Source organism: Stegostoma tigrinum, chromosome 15 (assembly GCF_030684315.1).
Source record: "Stegostoma tigrinum isolate sSteTig4 chromosome 15, sSteTig4.hap1, whole genome shotgun sequence".
Classification (NCBI taxonomy): Eukaryota; Metazoa; Chordata; class Chondrichthyes; order Orectolobiformes; family Stegostomatidae; genus Stegostoma; species Stegostoma tigrinum.
Genome location: NC_081368.1, coordinates 44228668 through 44245181, shown reverse-complemented (window position 1 = coordinate 44245181; position 16514 = coordinate 44228668). Strand labels below are relative to the sequence as shown.

Sequence of the window (16514 nt, the reverse complement as noted above, 5' to 3'; positions counted from 1 at the left end):
AATGGGAGAATCTCACTGAAATGTGGTAAAATTCTGATCGGCCTCGACAATTTGGGGTGTAGAATAAGGAGTCACAGTTTCAGGATAACGGTAGCAATTTTCAACTGAGATGAGAAATTTTTTCACTCCGAGAAAAGTAAACTTGTGGAGGGAGTGGAATTCTCTGCCATAGAAGGCTGTGATGACACAGATTTTGAACATATTTAAGGAAAAAGATAATGAAGATGTATTTCTAGAAACTAAATATGTAAAGGAGTATGGCATTGAGATAGAAAATGAGCCAAGATCATGTTGATTGGTGGAGTGGGCTCAGTGGACCAAATGGCCTATTCCTGCTGTTATTTTCTATGGTTCTTTAACCAAAGAATAAAGGAAACAATGTAAAGAAGAATAAGAAAATCATGAAAAATATGAGTCATGAAAGCAAAGAAATTAACCATGTTAAAACAGAAAAGGGCGACCCATTGATCAGCACTGAAAGTCACATTCTGGTTTCTATAATTTTTCTGGTGCTGGATTCAAAAACATTTGTCATCTCTACTCAATCAAGACCTTTTCATAAAATTCTCAAGCTTTTAATCGTCAAGTTTGTATCATTTTTATCTTTCAACACAATGCCTCACAGCTTTTTTTATTAATATCTGTTACTCTGACCATTCAGCTTGGATGCTGATTCAGGTTCTGGATTGCGTAGGGACTGGATTCCTTATTCAGCCAAATTTCCTTATCCTGTTGTTCTTTCTGTTCATCTCTGTCTGCCATCACAGCTGCTACCTCAGGGCTGAAGATATTGTCTGAGGTCCTGTATTGTCTGGTCAACCGTCTAAATGAGATATCAGAGGAAGCATCATCGTCATCATTATCATTGTCATCTGAAATCTTGGTGTGTCCATTTTCACACTCCTGGTTGTCTTCTGGCTCTCTGAGGAGCTTCTTAAGATCTTGTCTCACCAACACATGAAATCCAAAAGCACAGAGGATGAATACTAAGCCAGAACAAACGCCTGACACAAAGTACAGTGCCACCTTCTCTGGGAGACCTGAGGTGAAACAGATTTGGCAAAAATCAAATCTTGTTATGCAATCTGGAAACTAAGTTATTAGCCATCTAGCTTTCGAGATGCCCTCCAGGGAATTTCTGAAATGTATATCTGAGATCAAGGACAGAATTTTAACCACACTACTCGCCCAAAAGAAATGATTTTGATTGGGTGGTGTTTTAAAATGTTAAAAATCTTAAGCATGTGCCCAACCTGCCTTGACCATGGACATTTCCTGTTTAAATGGAGGCAATCAGAAAGCAGGCAACCAAATTGTTTCATGAGGCTGATTGATCATTTATTATTTATTAAGGGTGCTTATATCTCATTTTACTTCCATTTTTAAATTTAAACTGGTTGTCTGGGTTTCTTGGACCTCAGGAGACTTGGCAGTGGAATGGCCATGAAAACATTTGGATCAGGGAGATTAACATCTCTCCAGCACTGCTGGTGGGCCAGGAAAAGTACTGGGACTTCCTCCTGACATACTAAGCTAACTTCCAACAACTACCTTCTGCCCAACTATTCCCCACCCTCCCATTTCCCACAGTTCCATTAAACTGTGGTCAATAAATCTGTTTTCCAACCGACCTTCCTTATCATTTTCTTCCTCCACTCTAAACCCCCAATGTAGCCAAGTGCTGTAGGCTTAAGACTCAGAAGGCAATCTCTCAAATTGACTAGCTGTGGCTAGGGATCAAAGATGAACAAAAATGTTAACCTATGTTAAAGTCCTACACTAAATCCAGTAAAACCTGAGAGAGATCGCCTCTTCTGAGATCCTTGAATGTAAGACTAACATTCAACCCTGATTTCCTCCAGCTTCCCTGTAAAAAATCAGGCTGAAAGATCTGTACATTTTCTCACACACAATGTAACGAGATTAATTATTAATGTTTTCAATGAATTTACTTCAATGGCAATCATTAAGAATCAAGCCAAGATCTGAACAACTGTCCCACTTTATCCTGCTCTTTATTTACATTGAATTGGTCAAAAGTGTACATGCATACTTTGTAGTGATTCAGCCCAAGAGGCCTGACCAAACTTTTTCCTCTCCCATGTACAGGCTTGCAGAGGTCAATTGTAGTATCTTACTTCTGACTTGAGTACTGGAAAAGGTGATCATTTAAACTGTAATTTCCAGCCAATATTACCACATTTCTGAGTTGCTAGTGAGATCTTGGGAGTGGAAATTCAAATAATAGACTAAATTTCAGATCTATGAAAAAAAAAGACTGACTCATTCAACTTCAGCCAAGTTAGTTGCTTCAACTATTTTCTTTTTATACAAAGAAATCTAGGCATGCTTTTTGGAGGTTATATTAAATCAATATTGGGTTTGTTATCTGTAACTGGGGAGACAATTGATCAACATATAGGTGAAAATGAAAGGAATGTTAGCAGGTTAGCTGAAAATAACCAATCTCATTGCTAATTCATTATACTGTTACTAAATGTGTTTAGTTGCCTTAATTTTAAAGCATTATTAGAGTCACATTAGCAGCACAGAGAAACATACCCCTAAGGTGGGCAAAAGTGGCCAGAGAACTGCTAACAATCACGACATCTTTGGCATAAAGCATGGATATTCTTGGGCCATTATACCAACCACCTGCAGCAAATAAGTACAAACTACCTGAGAGTGCTTTCAAAACTGGCTATCTCTATTGTTCAGAAATTGACTGTGTAAAGGAATCTTTGAAGAATGGGTCTCAACCAATTTTAAGCTGAAAATGATGAAAATAATATGCACAGATTTGGAATTATGCTCTGTAAATGTGAAGTAGCACATTTGTACACAATCTGAGATGTGTTAAAATAATTGTTATCTTTTTCTTTAAGATAACAGATGCAGTGCTAATGCATACTGTATTTGTGCCCTGTTATTCACACAATAATTTTGAAGGCAAATGTTTTACAGAATTGAGTCATCATTTCCAATTTCTGCAGATTTTGTCAATATGTATTTCCATTTGTTGAAGCAAAGACATTTCATAATTTCCTGATGGCAGAACATATACTTATAACCAAGGTTTTATTTAAATTTTCAGTAGAATGTGGGCATCTCTGGAAAGGCCTGCATTTGTTGCCCATCTCTAATTATCCTTGAACTGGGTGGCTTTGCCACATCATTTCAGAGGGCAGTTAGCCAACCACATTGCTGTGGGTCTGGATTCGCATGTAGACCTGAAGGATGACATCATTTCTTCCCTAAACGGATATTAGTGAACCAGATGGGTTTCTACAGTAACTGACAATAGTTCCAACATCATCTTCACTGAAACTAGCTTTATATTCTAGATTTATTAATTGAGTTCAAGTTCCACCTGCTTCTGTGGATTACTAGATCAGTCAAATTTCCACACAACACTATCCTCATTTGTTAGATTTGTTCTTTTGGTTATTTGTGCCCAACTTACAGAATGTCTATTTTGGTCATTTATGGTCCTTATTTTTATTCTCTCACTCAAAGAACTATAGCTTCCCAAGATACAATTTGCTGCTGTACCTGATTACATGTCCCATTGTGCATTCTTCAGTAGATGTCAGCAGGCTGTGAAAATGCCATTGCTGAAATGATCTGTACATGAGTTTCTTGACTTTTTTTTTGTTTATTACTAATTATTTCCATATCTCTTCTGAAGGTATTGGCTTCTCGTGGAACACAAACACCAGCATCCTTAAGGTGTTTTGCTCAAGTGCCCTATCTTTAGCAACTCCAAGTCAGTGAGTATTGTAGACTGTAAACCTTCAATGATAGATTATGATTGATCTGACCCATGATCTGTACATGCATACTTTGTAGTGATTCAGCCCAAGAGGCCTGACCAAACTTTTTCCTCTCCCATGTACAGGCTTGCAGAGATCAATTGTAGTATCTTACTTCTAACTTGAGTAAGATCAGTTAATTATGTGGTCCAATCTGGGGCCTTTGTTCTTGTTTTGGAATAATTTGGGAAAGAAAATTGAACCAGGTGTGAAAAGAACTGTCAATTCACTGTAATACTGCCAGAATGAGTTAGAATGACTCCCCTGTCTTGTATTTGACTTATTCACCACAGGATGAGGGTATTACCAGCTAGGCCAGCATCAACTGGTTTTCAACTTGGAGGAGAACTAATTCAAACTGATGTAGTATTCAGGTAGAAAGCTTGTATGTGTTAATTATAAGTGTCTTTGGCAATTATCAGTTACATTTGTTAGTTTCCTCTGCTTTGACAAAGTCTAATGCTTTGAGACAAGAGGTATCTGCTGTTGGATAAAGTCTTCACTGAAAAATAAATATGAAAATGTGGAATCATCTTTTTTCAGTAACTGACTAATTTCAAAACATATCTTTTACACAATTACATGAAAAAGATAAACATTTGAATTCGTACCATGAGTATAATCTGATATTAGGAATGGATTCACTGCTCCTTGACCAGTTTCTTCAAACAGCTTTTTTGGAACTGAAATTTTAAAATACAGACAATTACACAAATGGTTATCATTTATCTAGAGTCAAACAGATGTAAAGCATGGAAACAGACCCTTAGTCCATGCCGACCAGATATTCTAAGTTAACCCAGCTCCATTTGCCGGCATTTGGCTCATATCTTTTAAACCTTTCTTATTCATGTACCCATCCAGATGCCTTTTGAAGGTCGTAATTGTACAAGCCTCTACCACTTCCTCTGGCAGCTCATTCCATACATGCACCACCCTCTATATGAAAAAGTTGCCCCTTAGGTCCCATTTAAATCCCTCCCCTCTCACCTTTAAACTTGTACCCTCTGGTTTTGGACTCCTCTACCCTGAAAGAAAGGACTTGGCTATTCATACTGTTCATGCCCCTCATGATACCATTTTTGAGTAATACTTCTAAGTCTCTGATTTTCTTACCACATGTGTATGATACTTGGAGTTGTTTGCGGACTCCAGGGAAACACGGATCACCAAAACTGAGAACACTGGCAACAATCGAACAATTCGGTTTGCCGTGACACCTCGATGACATTTGCCTCAGAGCTGTAGGTGACAAGCACTCTTAAAAAGAAAGAAGTTATTCTAAACATTGCACCATCTGATTTTCTCCAAATACTTGGTTCTCTTTAGTGAAAGAGTTTGAGTATGGCAGTAAGACTGTCTTACTGTGCAATTGTACAGGGCCGTGGTGAGGCCACATTTGGAGTATTGTGTGAAGTTTCAGGCTCCTTAACTGTTGTAGCTATGGACGGAGTGCAATGAAAGTTTGCCAAACTGATCCTTGGGATGGCAGGACTCACGTTTGAAGGGATCAAAGGGTGTGGGTAGAGAACGGGAACAGGGTACAAAGTTGGATGATGAGGCATGATTGTATTGAACAGTGGAACAGGCTTGAGCAGGTGAATGGCCGACTCCTGCTGCCATTTTCTATGTTTCTATGTTTTACATTTTAAATCCTATCTCCACAAGTGTTTGTGTTTTCTGGATGGTTGGAGCGAATGGCTTCTTTTCTCTACTTTGATCTTAGGGTCTGATATTCACTATGAAAATTCAGAGTTCTCTCAATTTCACTGAATATTCTCCTCCCTCACAACTGTCAAGACTTTACATTTCCAAAATGGTAGCCATACTTAACCATTTGTCATTGAAAATACATCCATTTAATTTAACATCTATTTCATTACCTCGTTAGTGAATAATAGCTGTAATAAGATCTTAAAAAATGCATTTTTAAGAAAAAAACGTAAGTAATGTTAGTCCTAAAAACAATGTTTTTTATTCTTACATAGGAAAAGGACTTTGTCCACAAGACCAGCATTTTATTGCTCATCCCTAATAGCCCTTGAATAAATTGGCTTTCTAGATCATTTCAGAGGGCAATTAAGAGTCAACACCGTCCTGTGGATCTGAAGTCATATGTATTCCAGACCAGGAAGTGGGAGGACAGTTTTGTTCCCAGAAGTATATTAGCGAACCAGATTGTCAATTGTTCGGAAAAAAACAATGTTGTATATTTGATATCAAATACGTATTTTTATCTTAATTCTAGTTGACAGTTAATAAATTAATAATAAGCTCCCCAGTTGTTCAATGAATCACTCTGTGTCACTTACGTTATCATTAAGATACAGAAATCAAAAGGATTTCAGATCTCCGGTCCCACAATAGGCTGAGTTAGCTGATCTTGGGCCTAACAGGACTACAGAGAGGGCAATAATAAACAAATGGACTCATGGCTGTTGCTGTCGGTGATCAGTAATATTTGCTAGAAAGTGTCTGTGTGACAGCTGAATGAAAATAAGAACTAAAATACTGCAGAAACTAGAAACCGGAAACAAAAGTAGAAAGTGCTAGAAAATTGGGAACCTCTAGCAATAAGCTCACCAATATCTGGTGTTGTACTGTTCACAGAGGGGCATTCCGTATTCCCGTGGAGGATTCGTCCAAAGCTTGCAGCATAAATGACAAGGATAGTTTGGTTCTTACACTGGAGTTGTAGATCCTCATTTTCACATGCAAATTTGCTTTCATGTCCATCTATAACATAAAAGGAGAAAATTGGAAGAGGCTGGGAAACAAGGAAGGGGTTTGGGCCAAATAATTCATCCGTGCCTCTTTGTTGTGATCTAAACTTGGTCATCTAGCTAATTTAAGTGAAGGACATTATGGCTTACCGAAGACTTGATCATAAACGAGCAGTGTAGAAGACAGAGATTTGTAAGGATGGGGAAGCAGTTGAAATGTGTATCACAGATGCCAATGGAAATGGGATCCTTGCCTCGAGATGCCAGGCTGAAGCATGCAGCAGGGGAAGAGGAGGACGCTAAAGGTAGACCTATGGGAGACTCTCTGGAAACATTTCTTTTACTGAATAAAAAGCATAGTGAGGTAGAATTTCCATGAAGCTATTTCTCCAGGGTTTCCAATGATCTTCTGCTGAAGTTATTGTGATTGTTAATTAGAAAATCCCTTGTGGAAATTCCAGGTTGATTTGTATGCAAGTTAAACTGTGAGGAATATTCCTAGGGAATAGGAATAGCAATATTTGAAATCAGGTCTCTTTGATATTCATGTTAAGATTTTCTTATGTGTAAGCCCAAACAATATGCTTGTTAACATATCACAACAATAGTATTGTAAACATTCTTCCCCATCCCCTGACCCCCTCATATGCAATCTAATTGCAGTACCATTGAGCATTCTTTTCTAAAATACATTATCTGGTTTTCTACTTACCAGGTTTACATTTATATGAAACAATCAGATATTTGTTGGTCCCAGGACAGGGATCAAGTCCAAAAATCCGACTGTTGACTGAAAACTGGCAGGAGCGTTGGTCCTGACACTCATCATATACTTTCTGCAAGAAGGACAAATACTGTTTACTTTCCATGGTACATTGACAAACAAAAATGATCATGATGCACTGAACTGCCCATTGGATAAATAGTATTTTCTCATTATTCTCCAAGAAGACTTCACCTGAAGTGATCCACAATAGAGAAACACATGTTTCTTTGTTTCTGGATTACATCATGTGCCAGAATCCTCAGCACCATTCTGCATGTGTTGTGAGTTTTCAGTAAGTTGGTGAAGTTGAGCTAATTCAGAACAAGATAATAAAGTGTGAAGCTGGATGAACACAGCAGGCAAAGCAGCATCTCAGGAGCACAAAAGCTGACATTTCGGGCCTAGACCCTTCTTCAGAGAGGGGGATGGGGAGAGGGTTCTGAAATAAATAGGGAGAGGGGGGGAGGCGGACCGAAGATGCTTTTAATACGATACTCCTGACAGCAACAACTCTTATTGCATCAGTAATGTCATTTTTAGATATTGTTTAAAGATTACTGAAATAATGAAAATAAATATTTCATAAATTCTCACGGCAAAAGGCTCCATGCAAAGCATCATGTGTATCTTTGTCTAAGTACATAGATAGGTGTGATCTCAAAGCCTTGATGAGAGGACATCAAAGATGAGGGTTTAATATAGAAAAGGACAAAAGTGATTTTGTGCACATTTTGGAAGGAGTGTGTTCTTTAAGGCTTAGCATCTGAATTTGTCAGGCAGTGAGTATCAGCCTGGTAGGTGTGGATGATCATTCCATCATTAATTGCCACAAATTTTGGGCATGACACCTATCAGTAAATAAGTCTTACTTTCTTAAGAAAAGAATATTGCAATATAAAATCTCCTCTACTGCAGAAATAGCACCTTTCCATTGCTTCAGTTTAATTAAAAACACTGTGAGTTAAATTACACTCTGGTAATTTGTTCTGCATGGAATTACATGGATTACATAGGATAAATGGCATGGAAACATACCATTCAATGTAAACTGTCCAAGCCACTGTTTGTGGTCAACAAGTCATAGAGACATACAGCATAGAAACAGTCTATGTTGACCAGGTTTCCTAAACTGAACTAAAATCCTGTTTGCCCCATATCCCTCTAAATCTTTCCTATCCATGTAACTGTCTAAATGTCTTTCATATGTTGTGTTTTCCATCTTTCCTCAGCTAACTCTATCACAAATTTTTAAATGTTTGTTGACTAACATGGCAACACTGGCATGTAACCTACTGACTCTGATAGTCTGAATTTAGCTGTTGTGGTTAAACTAAAATTCTTTGAACTTCCCCTGCCAGCACAGGAAAAGAGCTCCTTTCCTAAAGAAGGTTCACTCACCCTGAAACATTAACCCTAATTTCTCTTCAAAGATACTGCCAGCGGCTGAGCTTTTCCAGCAACTTCTGTCTTTGTTTCTGATTTACAGCATTTTTTTCCATTTTTAAAGGAACTCCTTTTGTAATTTGTAACTCTCTCTTTCGGACATTTCCATGGCCTAGGTCATGTCACAGGCCTTCTGCCATGTTAGTTTATTGACTTTTTCTCAAAAGCATGGCTGGCTAATTGTTCTTTCGGTCTCCAATGAGCATGTTTCTAAATCTGTGCCATACCTGCCATAAAAGCAAGTTTCTTCAATTCAAGAATGTAATCTATCTCAATCTAATTTAACACATGCTCCCTCTCATAGAATGCAGTTCTCAATGCAGTCACATTCTTGATGCCATAATGAGAGAACAAAATTTGATCAGTTTCAGTGTATTTCTTTGAACTAAGATCTCACAACAACATTGGTTAAAAGCTGCAACAAAATCATCAGGCACTACCATAGTGAAGAAAACATTCAGTTTTTCATCATATGCTAGTTTAACCATTTTCAGCAAGATGTGTTTGTTATGACACCAATCTTCTTTGTTAAAGTTGAATTCCCATATTGTCCTGAAATATGTATTAAGTGCTATTTTCTTAAATTGCTTACAATGCTGACTCACTGCATACTTCAATATGATGTGTAAACTTGAGCATTTCAAATTGCTCAAAGCTCCTCAAGCTCAACTTTAGAGCTCTCAAAGAAAGTATCAAAGTTCCTCAGACTTAATTTCTGAAATGAAGAGTCAACAAGAATTCTGTTCTATTCTTTGATTTTTTTTTGTATTGCTCTCAGAAAAGATTAACATGACCATGCATAGTAGATAGTCATTAGTGAACTGATATTACTCTGTCTGTTGGGAACTGTAAGTAATGTTTAGATCTTAAATTTTACCACAAAACGAAGTATTCTCCCAGGTATATTTATTTAGTTTCCTCTTAACTGTATTATATTACTCAATAACTTCCTGTGGCAGAAAGTTATACATTATCATCAGTCTCCAGTTAAAGATGTGATTTCTGAATTGCCTCTTTTTTTTCGTAACTGTATTCTAGTACTTATTCTGTTGTTTCCAGTAGAGGAACCAATCTCTCGCTCTGCCTACTCTATCAAGATCTTTCATGGTTTCAAAGATGTTTAATTAAGTCAATTCTCAGCTTCTGCAAAGAGACGAAAACTATTAGTTGTTTATGATAGACATAACTTCATTCTCCTAAATCTATTTACACTCTCTTCAGTTCCTCTATATGCTTTCCATAAAATGGCAAGCAGAATTGTACTCAATACTGTAAGTGTATTTAACCAAGGTTTATTATAGTGTTATGATCCTAGGGGACAGTAATACTGGATAAATTAGGTTCCGAATTAAAATGAATGTGATACTTTTTCTTTAGTTGAGATGTTGTTCATTCACTGCTTTCACAACTTTCTTTCATAAAAGAAGTTTATTACATAAAAACAAAATGGAACAAGCTATAGAACACAGGAAAAATATCTGAAAACATCTAACAGAACAACATTACAATCTATTCCCCAAAATTATCACTGAACGGCAATTCAGCTTCAGAGAAATTATACCTTTATATTAAATCTACAAGTTTGGGTATGAGATTCTGTCCAATTTCTTCCTGTAAGCTATGAAGTCTTCTTCCATTAATACTCATACAGCTGTGAACCCAGACTTTCCCAGTTCTGCATAACCTGTAAATTTCTAACCAAATGCTCCCAGTCTGGAAGCTTCACAAGCTAGACTTCCAGATTGAATTAACTGCGTTTTGCCATGAACTGTGCCATATTCCTCTTTTTGTAAGAGAAACTACAGTTGTTTCTGACTCTAGTCAAATCTCTACTGAGCTACCCAAAACATTTAATTTCTAGGTTTTCTAAGCTAAAATCAATGCTTGATTATCCTGAACCAAAAGCAAGCTAATAGGCTAAGCATCCCAGGATGCTGTAAATCAGGAACAAAAAGAGAAGATGCTGGAAAAGCTCAGCAGGTCTGGCAGCATCTGTGAGGGGAAAAAATTGGAGTTAACGTTTCGGGTCCAGTGACCCTTTCTCAGTTCTGATGCTGCCAGACGTGCTGAGCTTTTTCAGCAATTTATGTTTTTGTTCCTGTCTTCAATGTTTACTCTTACTGTTGCAAACCAGCATTGTAAAACAATCTTCCATTAACACCCCAACTTTCACTGTTCTCTGACACTGGATTTGATCACTGTTCCAAAAAGGCTATCTGATTTAGTTTAGAGATAGTAGGAACTGCTGACGCTAGAGAATCTGAGCTAACACGGTGTGAAGCTGGATGAACACAGCAGGCCAAGCAGCATCAGAGAAACAGGAAAGTTGAAGAAGGGTCTCGACCTGAAACGTCTACTTTCCTGCTCCTCGGATGCTGCTTGGCCTGCTGGCTTCATCCAGTTTCACACCGTGTTATCTCTGATTTAGTTTAGCTTTTTTTTTAATTTTTTGAACACTTAAAAGTTAACCATCTGTATATGCCACTATTCTAAAATTCAAACTCCTAAAATTATTAATATATATTATAGACACTTCATTCCAATATATTTAGCATAACTTGTGCAATTTTCAATTCCATTCCTCTAGAAATAAGCCTTAGTGTTTTGTTTTTTTTTCCTATTGCAGTGATTTACATGCTTGAATTCCTATATTTCTGGATTTCTCTACCCAATTTAGATTCTTATTTTCCAAGTAAAATGTGATCTCCTTATTTATCTTGTCAAACTGCAATACTTCAACACTTTGCTGTGTTGAAATTTGTTTGTCAATATTATTCACATTCTGCAAGTATTAACATCCCCTTGTAAAACTTTCTTTAAAAAACCCAAATTTGGTGAGATCTACAAGTTTAAAAATAGTATTTGTAATTAATTTGCATTTTCAAAATGGATGAAAAGTTATATAACCCACCGGTGTAGCAGTGAGGGCAGCACAATGGGTACTTTCAGCAGAAGAGTTCCTTTTACTGGGACACAAATGTTCACTGGGAACACGGCGACCATAGAAAGCAGCCAGAATGCTAATAGATGTCTGAGGTGGGCAGCTTACTGACAGACGATCTCCATCGCACGCATGAGCTGTGTGGTTCTGTAGAATTTTCAGAAGGTATCCTGGAGAATTAAAATTGATTACTGGTGGTCTGAGAGATAGACCTATTATTAAATTTGTGAACAACACATGTCATTTAAACTGTCATTTTTTACATCAGCCTGCATTTTAAATTACACATTCCTGTCACATTGTGTCTCTGTCCTCCCTGTCCTGCTCCTGGGATCGCGGGTATATTGTTAAAACAATGTGTGCATCGTCATTTTGCAAATTGATATAACAAATATTTTCAAACTCACCAACATTCTATCACAATAAAAAGTTCACTTTTAGGTTTTCAAATCCCCGTATAGTCTTGCTCCAGCCTAGTGGAGGATTTTTTAAGCTAAGTATCCCAGATCACTCCCACTGTTGTTCTGAATGCAGGTCACTGCTGGATCCCTGTCAGAGATTCCTGTTTCACCCACTATGCTTGAAGCAATTAAAATATTTTTCCTCCTGCAATAAAGGGGTCAACCCTCCTATTTTATTGGAGGGCGAGTGTGCACTTTCAGGATGATGATCTGAAACCAATGGAATGGATCAGTGCAGGGGCCACAATTCTTTACGTTATGTATAATGACTTGTTTAAGGAAAGTGAATGTACTATTGCGAGGTTTGCATCTGACAAAAAGTTCGTGGAAAAGCAAGTGGTGAGGATAACATAAAGAGCCCACAGAGGGATATAGACAGTAAGCAAAATCTTGACAGAGGGCATGTAATGTGGGAAAATGTGAGGTTATATATGTTGGCAGGAAGAGTAGAGGAGCGAATATTGGTTAGCAGTAGGATAACAGCTGGATGGGAGGTAGGTTGCGAAGTAATGTGGCAGGTGATTGGTGGGTAGGGAGGTAGGTGAGGGTTAGACCATAAGACCTGAAGAAATAGCCTACTTCTGTTCCTATTCAGTCCATCAAACCTGCTCCAGCAGTCAAGAAAATAATGAATGGTCCAATATTTCTCATGTCCACTTTCCTGTATTTTAGTCATAACCCTTGATTCCCATACAGATCAAGAATCTATCTATCTCAGCCTTAAAGATACACAAGGACTCTGCCCTCACAATCCTCTATTTGGCAAGAAGTTTGAAAGACACTCAACCCTTTGAGAGAGGAAATTCGTCCTCATCTCAGATTTGAATTGGTATCCCTTTATTCTGAGACTGTGTCACCTGGTCCTATACTCTCCCATGAGGGGAAACATCATCTCAACACTTACTCTGTCGAGGTCCTTAAGAGTCCAGTATTTTTCAATGAAATTATCACTCATTCTCCTATCTTCTAAAATCCAGTGAGTAGAGTCCCAAATCTTTGCTCATAAGGCAAATCCTCCATACCGGAGATCATCCTAGTGAACTTTCTCTGAAATGCTTCCAAGGAAACCATATCTGAATCTTAAATAATGGGAACAAAACTGCGCGGAGTGCTCCAGATATAGTGTCACCAGCACCTTGTATGGTTGCACTAAGACTTCTCGAATTTTTTGCTCCAACTCTCTTCAAATAAGGGCCAACATTTCATTAGGCTTCCTGATTACATGTTGCACTTGTGCTAACTTTGTTTCATGCACAAGTAATCCCCAAGTCCCTTTGTCTTGCAGCTTTCCTCCATTTAAATACTATTCAGTTCTTCTGTTCTCACTTCCAAAATGAACAACTTTGCATTTTCCTAACTCATACTCAATTTGTCAACTTTTTGCCCACTTACTTCACCTATCAACATATCTCGGTAAACTGTCTGTATCCCTCTCACAAATTTTGTGTTATCTGCAAATTTGGTTTCAGAGCATTCACTTCCTTCCTCCAAGTCATTAATATGTATTTTAAACTGTTGTGGTGCCAGCACTGATCCCTGTGGAATCAGTGTGCCAGGTGAATTGGTGTAGGACAACATTTGATGTTGGTGGTCAGGATGTCGGGTGGGTGAGGGGTGAGTGCAGCTGGGTGGCAAATTGGGGTGCCAGGGTGATAGACTAGGATGGCGGTGGATGATTGGTAGGCACACCAGATGTGTGAAGGGGTAGGGTGGCATGTGTGTAAGAGATAGATGTGCCATATGGGTGAGGGGCTAGGTAGGTAGGGTTTTGGGTGTATTGGATGCAGGGTGCCAGGCAGGTGAGGAGTTTGGGTGGTGAATAGATGGAGTATAGGGCAGCTGACAGGGAAGGTGCACATGGTCGGCCCTGATGTGGAACTCCAGTCCATACTGCTGCAATGACTGTCTTCCTATCAGCAGATCTGGGGCACACAGTCTGTACCTAACTAGTGTTGCATTTAAATTTTCTCTCCCTTGGCCTTGAATAATTTTGGTGACATAAATAGAACACCAGTATTTCTGTTTTAGTAGGAGATGGAAATTTCAGATAAGTGCAAAGTACATTCATCATGTTTCCATGGAAACTAGCAGTCCACCCGAGAAAGTTCTCATCATGCTCCTCCACACAATGTTTGCTTTTCATTTCCCCAGCAGCTGCAGCTGGGTTGCGTTTCTCCCAAGCAAACTTGTATTGCTGTACCAGCCACCTGGATACAATGGACAGTTGTACCCTGATCTGTCTCCTGAGTAGTCCGGTGATGGACAGGTACGATCAATGCCAGACTTGCCCAGGCCATCCAGCTCCTTTTTGATTTCTACCTATATTGTTTTCCCCCTCTTTTGAGGCTGAGTCTCATGCAATTGTAGAAATATTACAATTAGAAGAAGGTGCAAACAGCCTTTGTATCAGAGCCATCTATTGACTCTTTCCTCTCATATGCTTTCATATTTTTCTTAAATACTATGATTGACTTATAATCACATAGTGATGCACTCTATATTCTCATCATTGGTTGCATTATAAATTCTTTCTAAATATTCCTTTTTATGTTCTAATGTTAAAGATAAATTATTTTTTATTCAGATATACCAGCCAAATTTTATTATTTATTCTTTCAACAATTCTATTAGCTACCTTGAATGACTCATGCTTGACTTGATCCATCTCTCGTTCTATATTAAATCAATTTGTTCAGACATGTTATTTACACACCCCAGTGCAATTCAGGTTTGAACCACAGTATTCTACCCCCAGAGTAAGGGCAGTGCTGTTGCACCAAAAAGACCCTCCTGGTGTTCAATTATCCCATCACAACTATAGCCTCTTCTCGTCTCCTGCTAATAAAGAACTCGATTATTGGTGAAAAAAAAACATAATTTGAAGCTTTTTTGCCTTTTACCCATCAGGACAGATTTATGAATAACATATTGCAAAGGAAACAACAGTTCATGATATGTGAGAAATGAGTATTGATTTGTTGCTAAGAAGACTCTAAATGGTCAAGGAGTTACCGTGGAGCATGCACCAGAGAGCAATTGCCCTTTTTTTTTGTTTAATTGCAAAGAAGGCAAGTAAACTCTGATTTTTCAAAGCATTGCAATAAGCATACCAGAGAAAAGTTGCCCAAATGCTTTCGTTCATTTAAAAAGTATAGTTTCTCTCTACTTGTACAGGACAAGGTCCTATGTAACAGTATACATAGCTTCTAGTGAGTGCAATGAGCACTCACGTTGGAAGTCCAACTGTTCCTCCAGCTCTACACCTTGTTATCTCAGACCCTGTAAGAAAGCAGGTTTAAGATAAGGTTAATTAAAGATTCAAACATGACTAATGGTTTTAGGCAGTAATTCAAAACATTTTCTTCTCAAACGTGAACTGGCCTGACATTTTTGGAAAGCATTGCATTAAAACTTGTTACTAACCTCTAACTCTGAGGCGTCTCATTTTGAGGTGGAAGATTGCAACCCTATGCTGTGTTAAAACTGAAAAGAATTCTGCACAATAAAACATGGTTTACCAAGCAAGCACTTACCCGAGAAATCCGGAGATGCTTCAGATTGAGCGTAGAGGTTAAACCAAAACAGTGATACAAATGAGAATCTCACTTGACATCTAACTTCTTTCAATGTCATCATACTGATGGATTGATAAAATTTTGGAGCAGTTACGTATTTTATTCTATTGGGTGAATAATTTTTTCAGTTTTCCTGTCGCATTTGGTGTCAGGCTCCCAGCAGCTGTGATGCTTTCACTGGTAAGCGATGAATTAACAGCTTTCTTTAACAAAGATCAGTGGCACACAGAACGAGACACCAATGATTTGTCATGAATTAGATAATGGGAGCTGTTTGTAAACAGTGTTACAGGACAATGCCCCACATTCAATATAACCCTTTGCTGAAAGCTCTGCTGCTCCCTGAGATATTTTCAATGGGCAAAGGCAGTCCTCAAGTACTTTGTCCGAACAGCTATTCTGAACATAACAGTGCGTGTTGGAGGATTAAATAACCAGGCAAAATGGACCAACTGAGCTCTGTTGCTTCCTCACAGACATCTATACACCTACATTTGCCAGCAGGCATAACAAAATAACACAAAAAGGAGGAATAAAAAGGACTCATTCCTTCACAGAGAGAGTAGGGATGTAAAATGTTGAGTGTCTTCTAATGAAAGGTTATTGACCTGGAACACCGCATTGTTTTTTCCAGTAGACTTGGGATTGTGATAACAAAGTGTGGAGCTGGATGAACACAGCAGGCCAAGCAGCATCTCTGGAGCACAAAAGCTGACGTTTCGGGCTTAGACCCTTCATCAGAGAGGGGGATGGGGAGAGGGAACTGGAATAAATAGGGAGAGAGAGGAAGGCG

General features: G+C 38.3%; 1 protein-coding gene across 2 annotated transcripts; it reads right to left on the bottom strand.

Moving 5' to 3' along the window:
- Positions 1-549: 549 nt before the first annotated feature.
- Positions 550-15932, bottom strand: si:ch73-335m24.2 (protein eva-1 homolog C). Of its 2 annotated transcripts, XM_048544920.2 has the most exons (8): positions 15680-15932; positions 11656-11855; positions 7248-7371; positions 6396-6548; positions 4929-5072; positions 4424-4495; positions 2563-2655; positions 550-1040 (listed from the first exon to the last, which is right to left on the bottom strand). In XM_048544920.2, the coding sequence occupies exons 1-8, from the start codon at positions 15780-15782 to the stop codon at positions 658-660; spliced, it is 1272 nt and encodes a 423-aa protein (XP_048400877.1). In that variant the 5' UTR covers positions 15783-15932; the 3' UTR covers positions 550-657. The 2 variants fall into 2 exon arrangements, with proteins under 2 accessions (XP_048400877.1, XP_048400878.1); XM_048544921.2 differs by lacking the exon at positions 2563-2655 and having other exon boundaries at positions 15680-15930.
- Positions 15933-16514: the final 582 nt, after the last annotated feature.

What these genes read in the sequence shown, in the direction of transcription:
- si:ch73-335m24.2 (XM_048544920.2), bottom strand. Translation starts at nt 15,782, where the DNA reads ATGATGACATTGAAAGAAGTTAGATGTCAAGTGAGATTCTCATTTGTA. An exon ending in CAGTACAACACCAGATATTG is followed by an intron (nt 5,073 to 6,395) that starts GTGAGCTTATTG and finishes TTTCTTTTTAAG; the next exon opens with AGTGCTTGTCACCTACAGCT. An exon ending in CCAAGTATCATACACATGTG is followed by an intron (nt 4,496 to 4,928) that starts GTAAGAAAATCA and finishes TTAAAATTTCAG; the next exon opens with TTCCAAAAAAGCTGTTTGAA.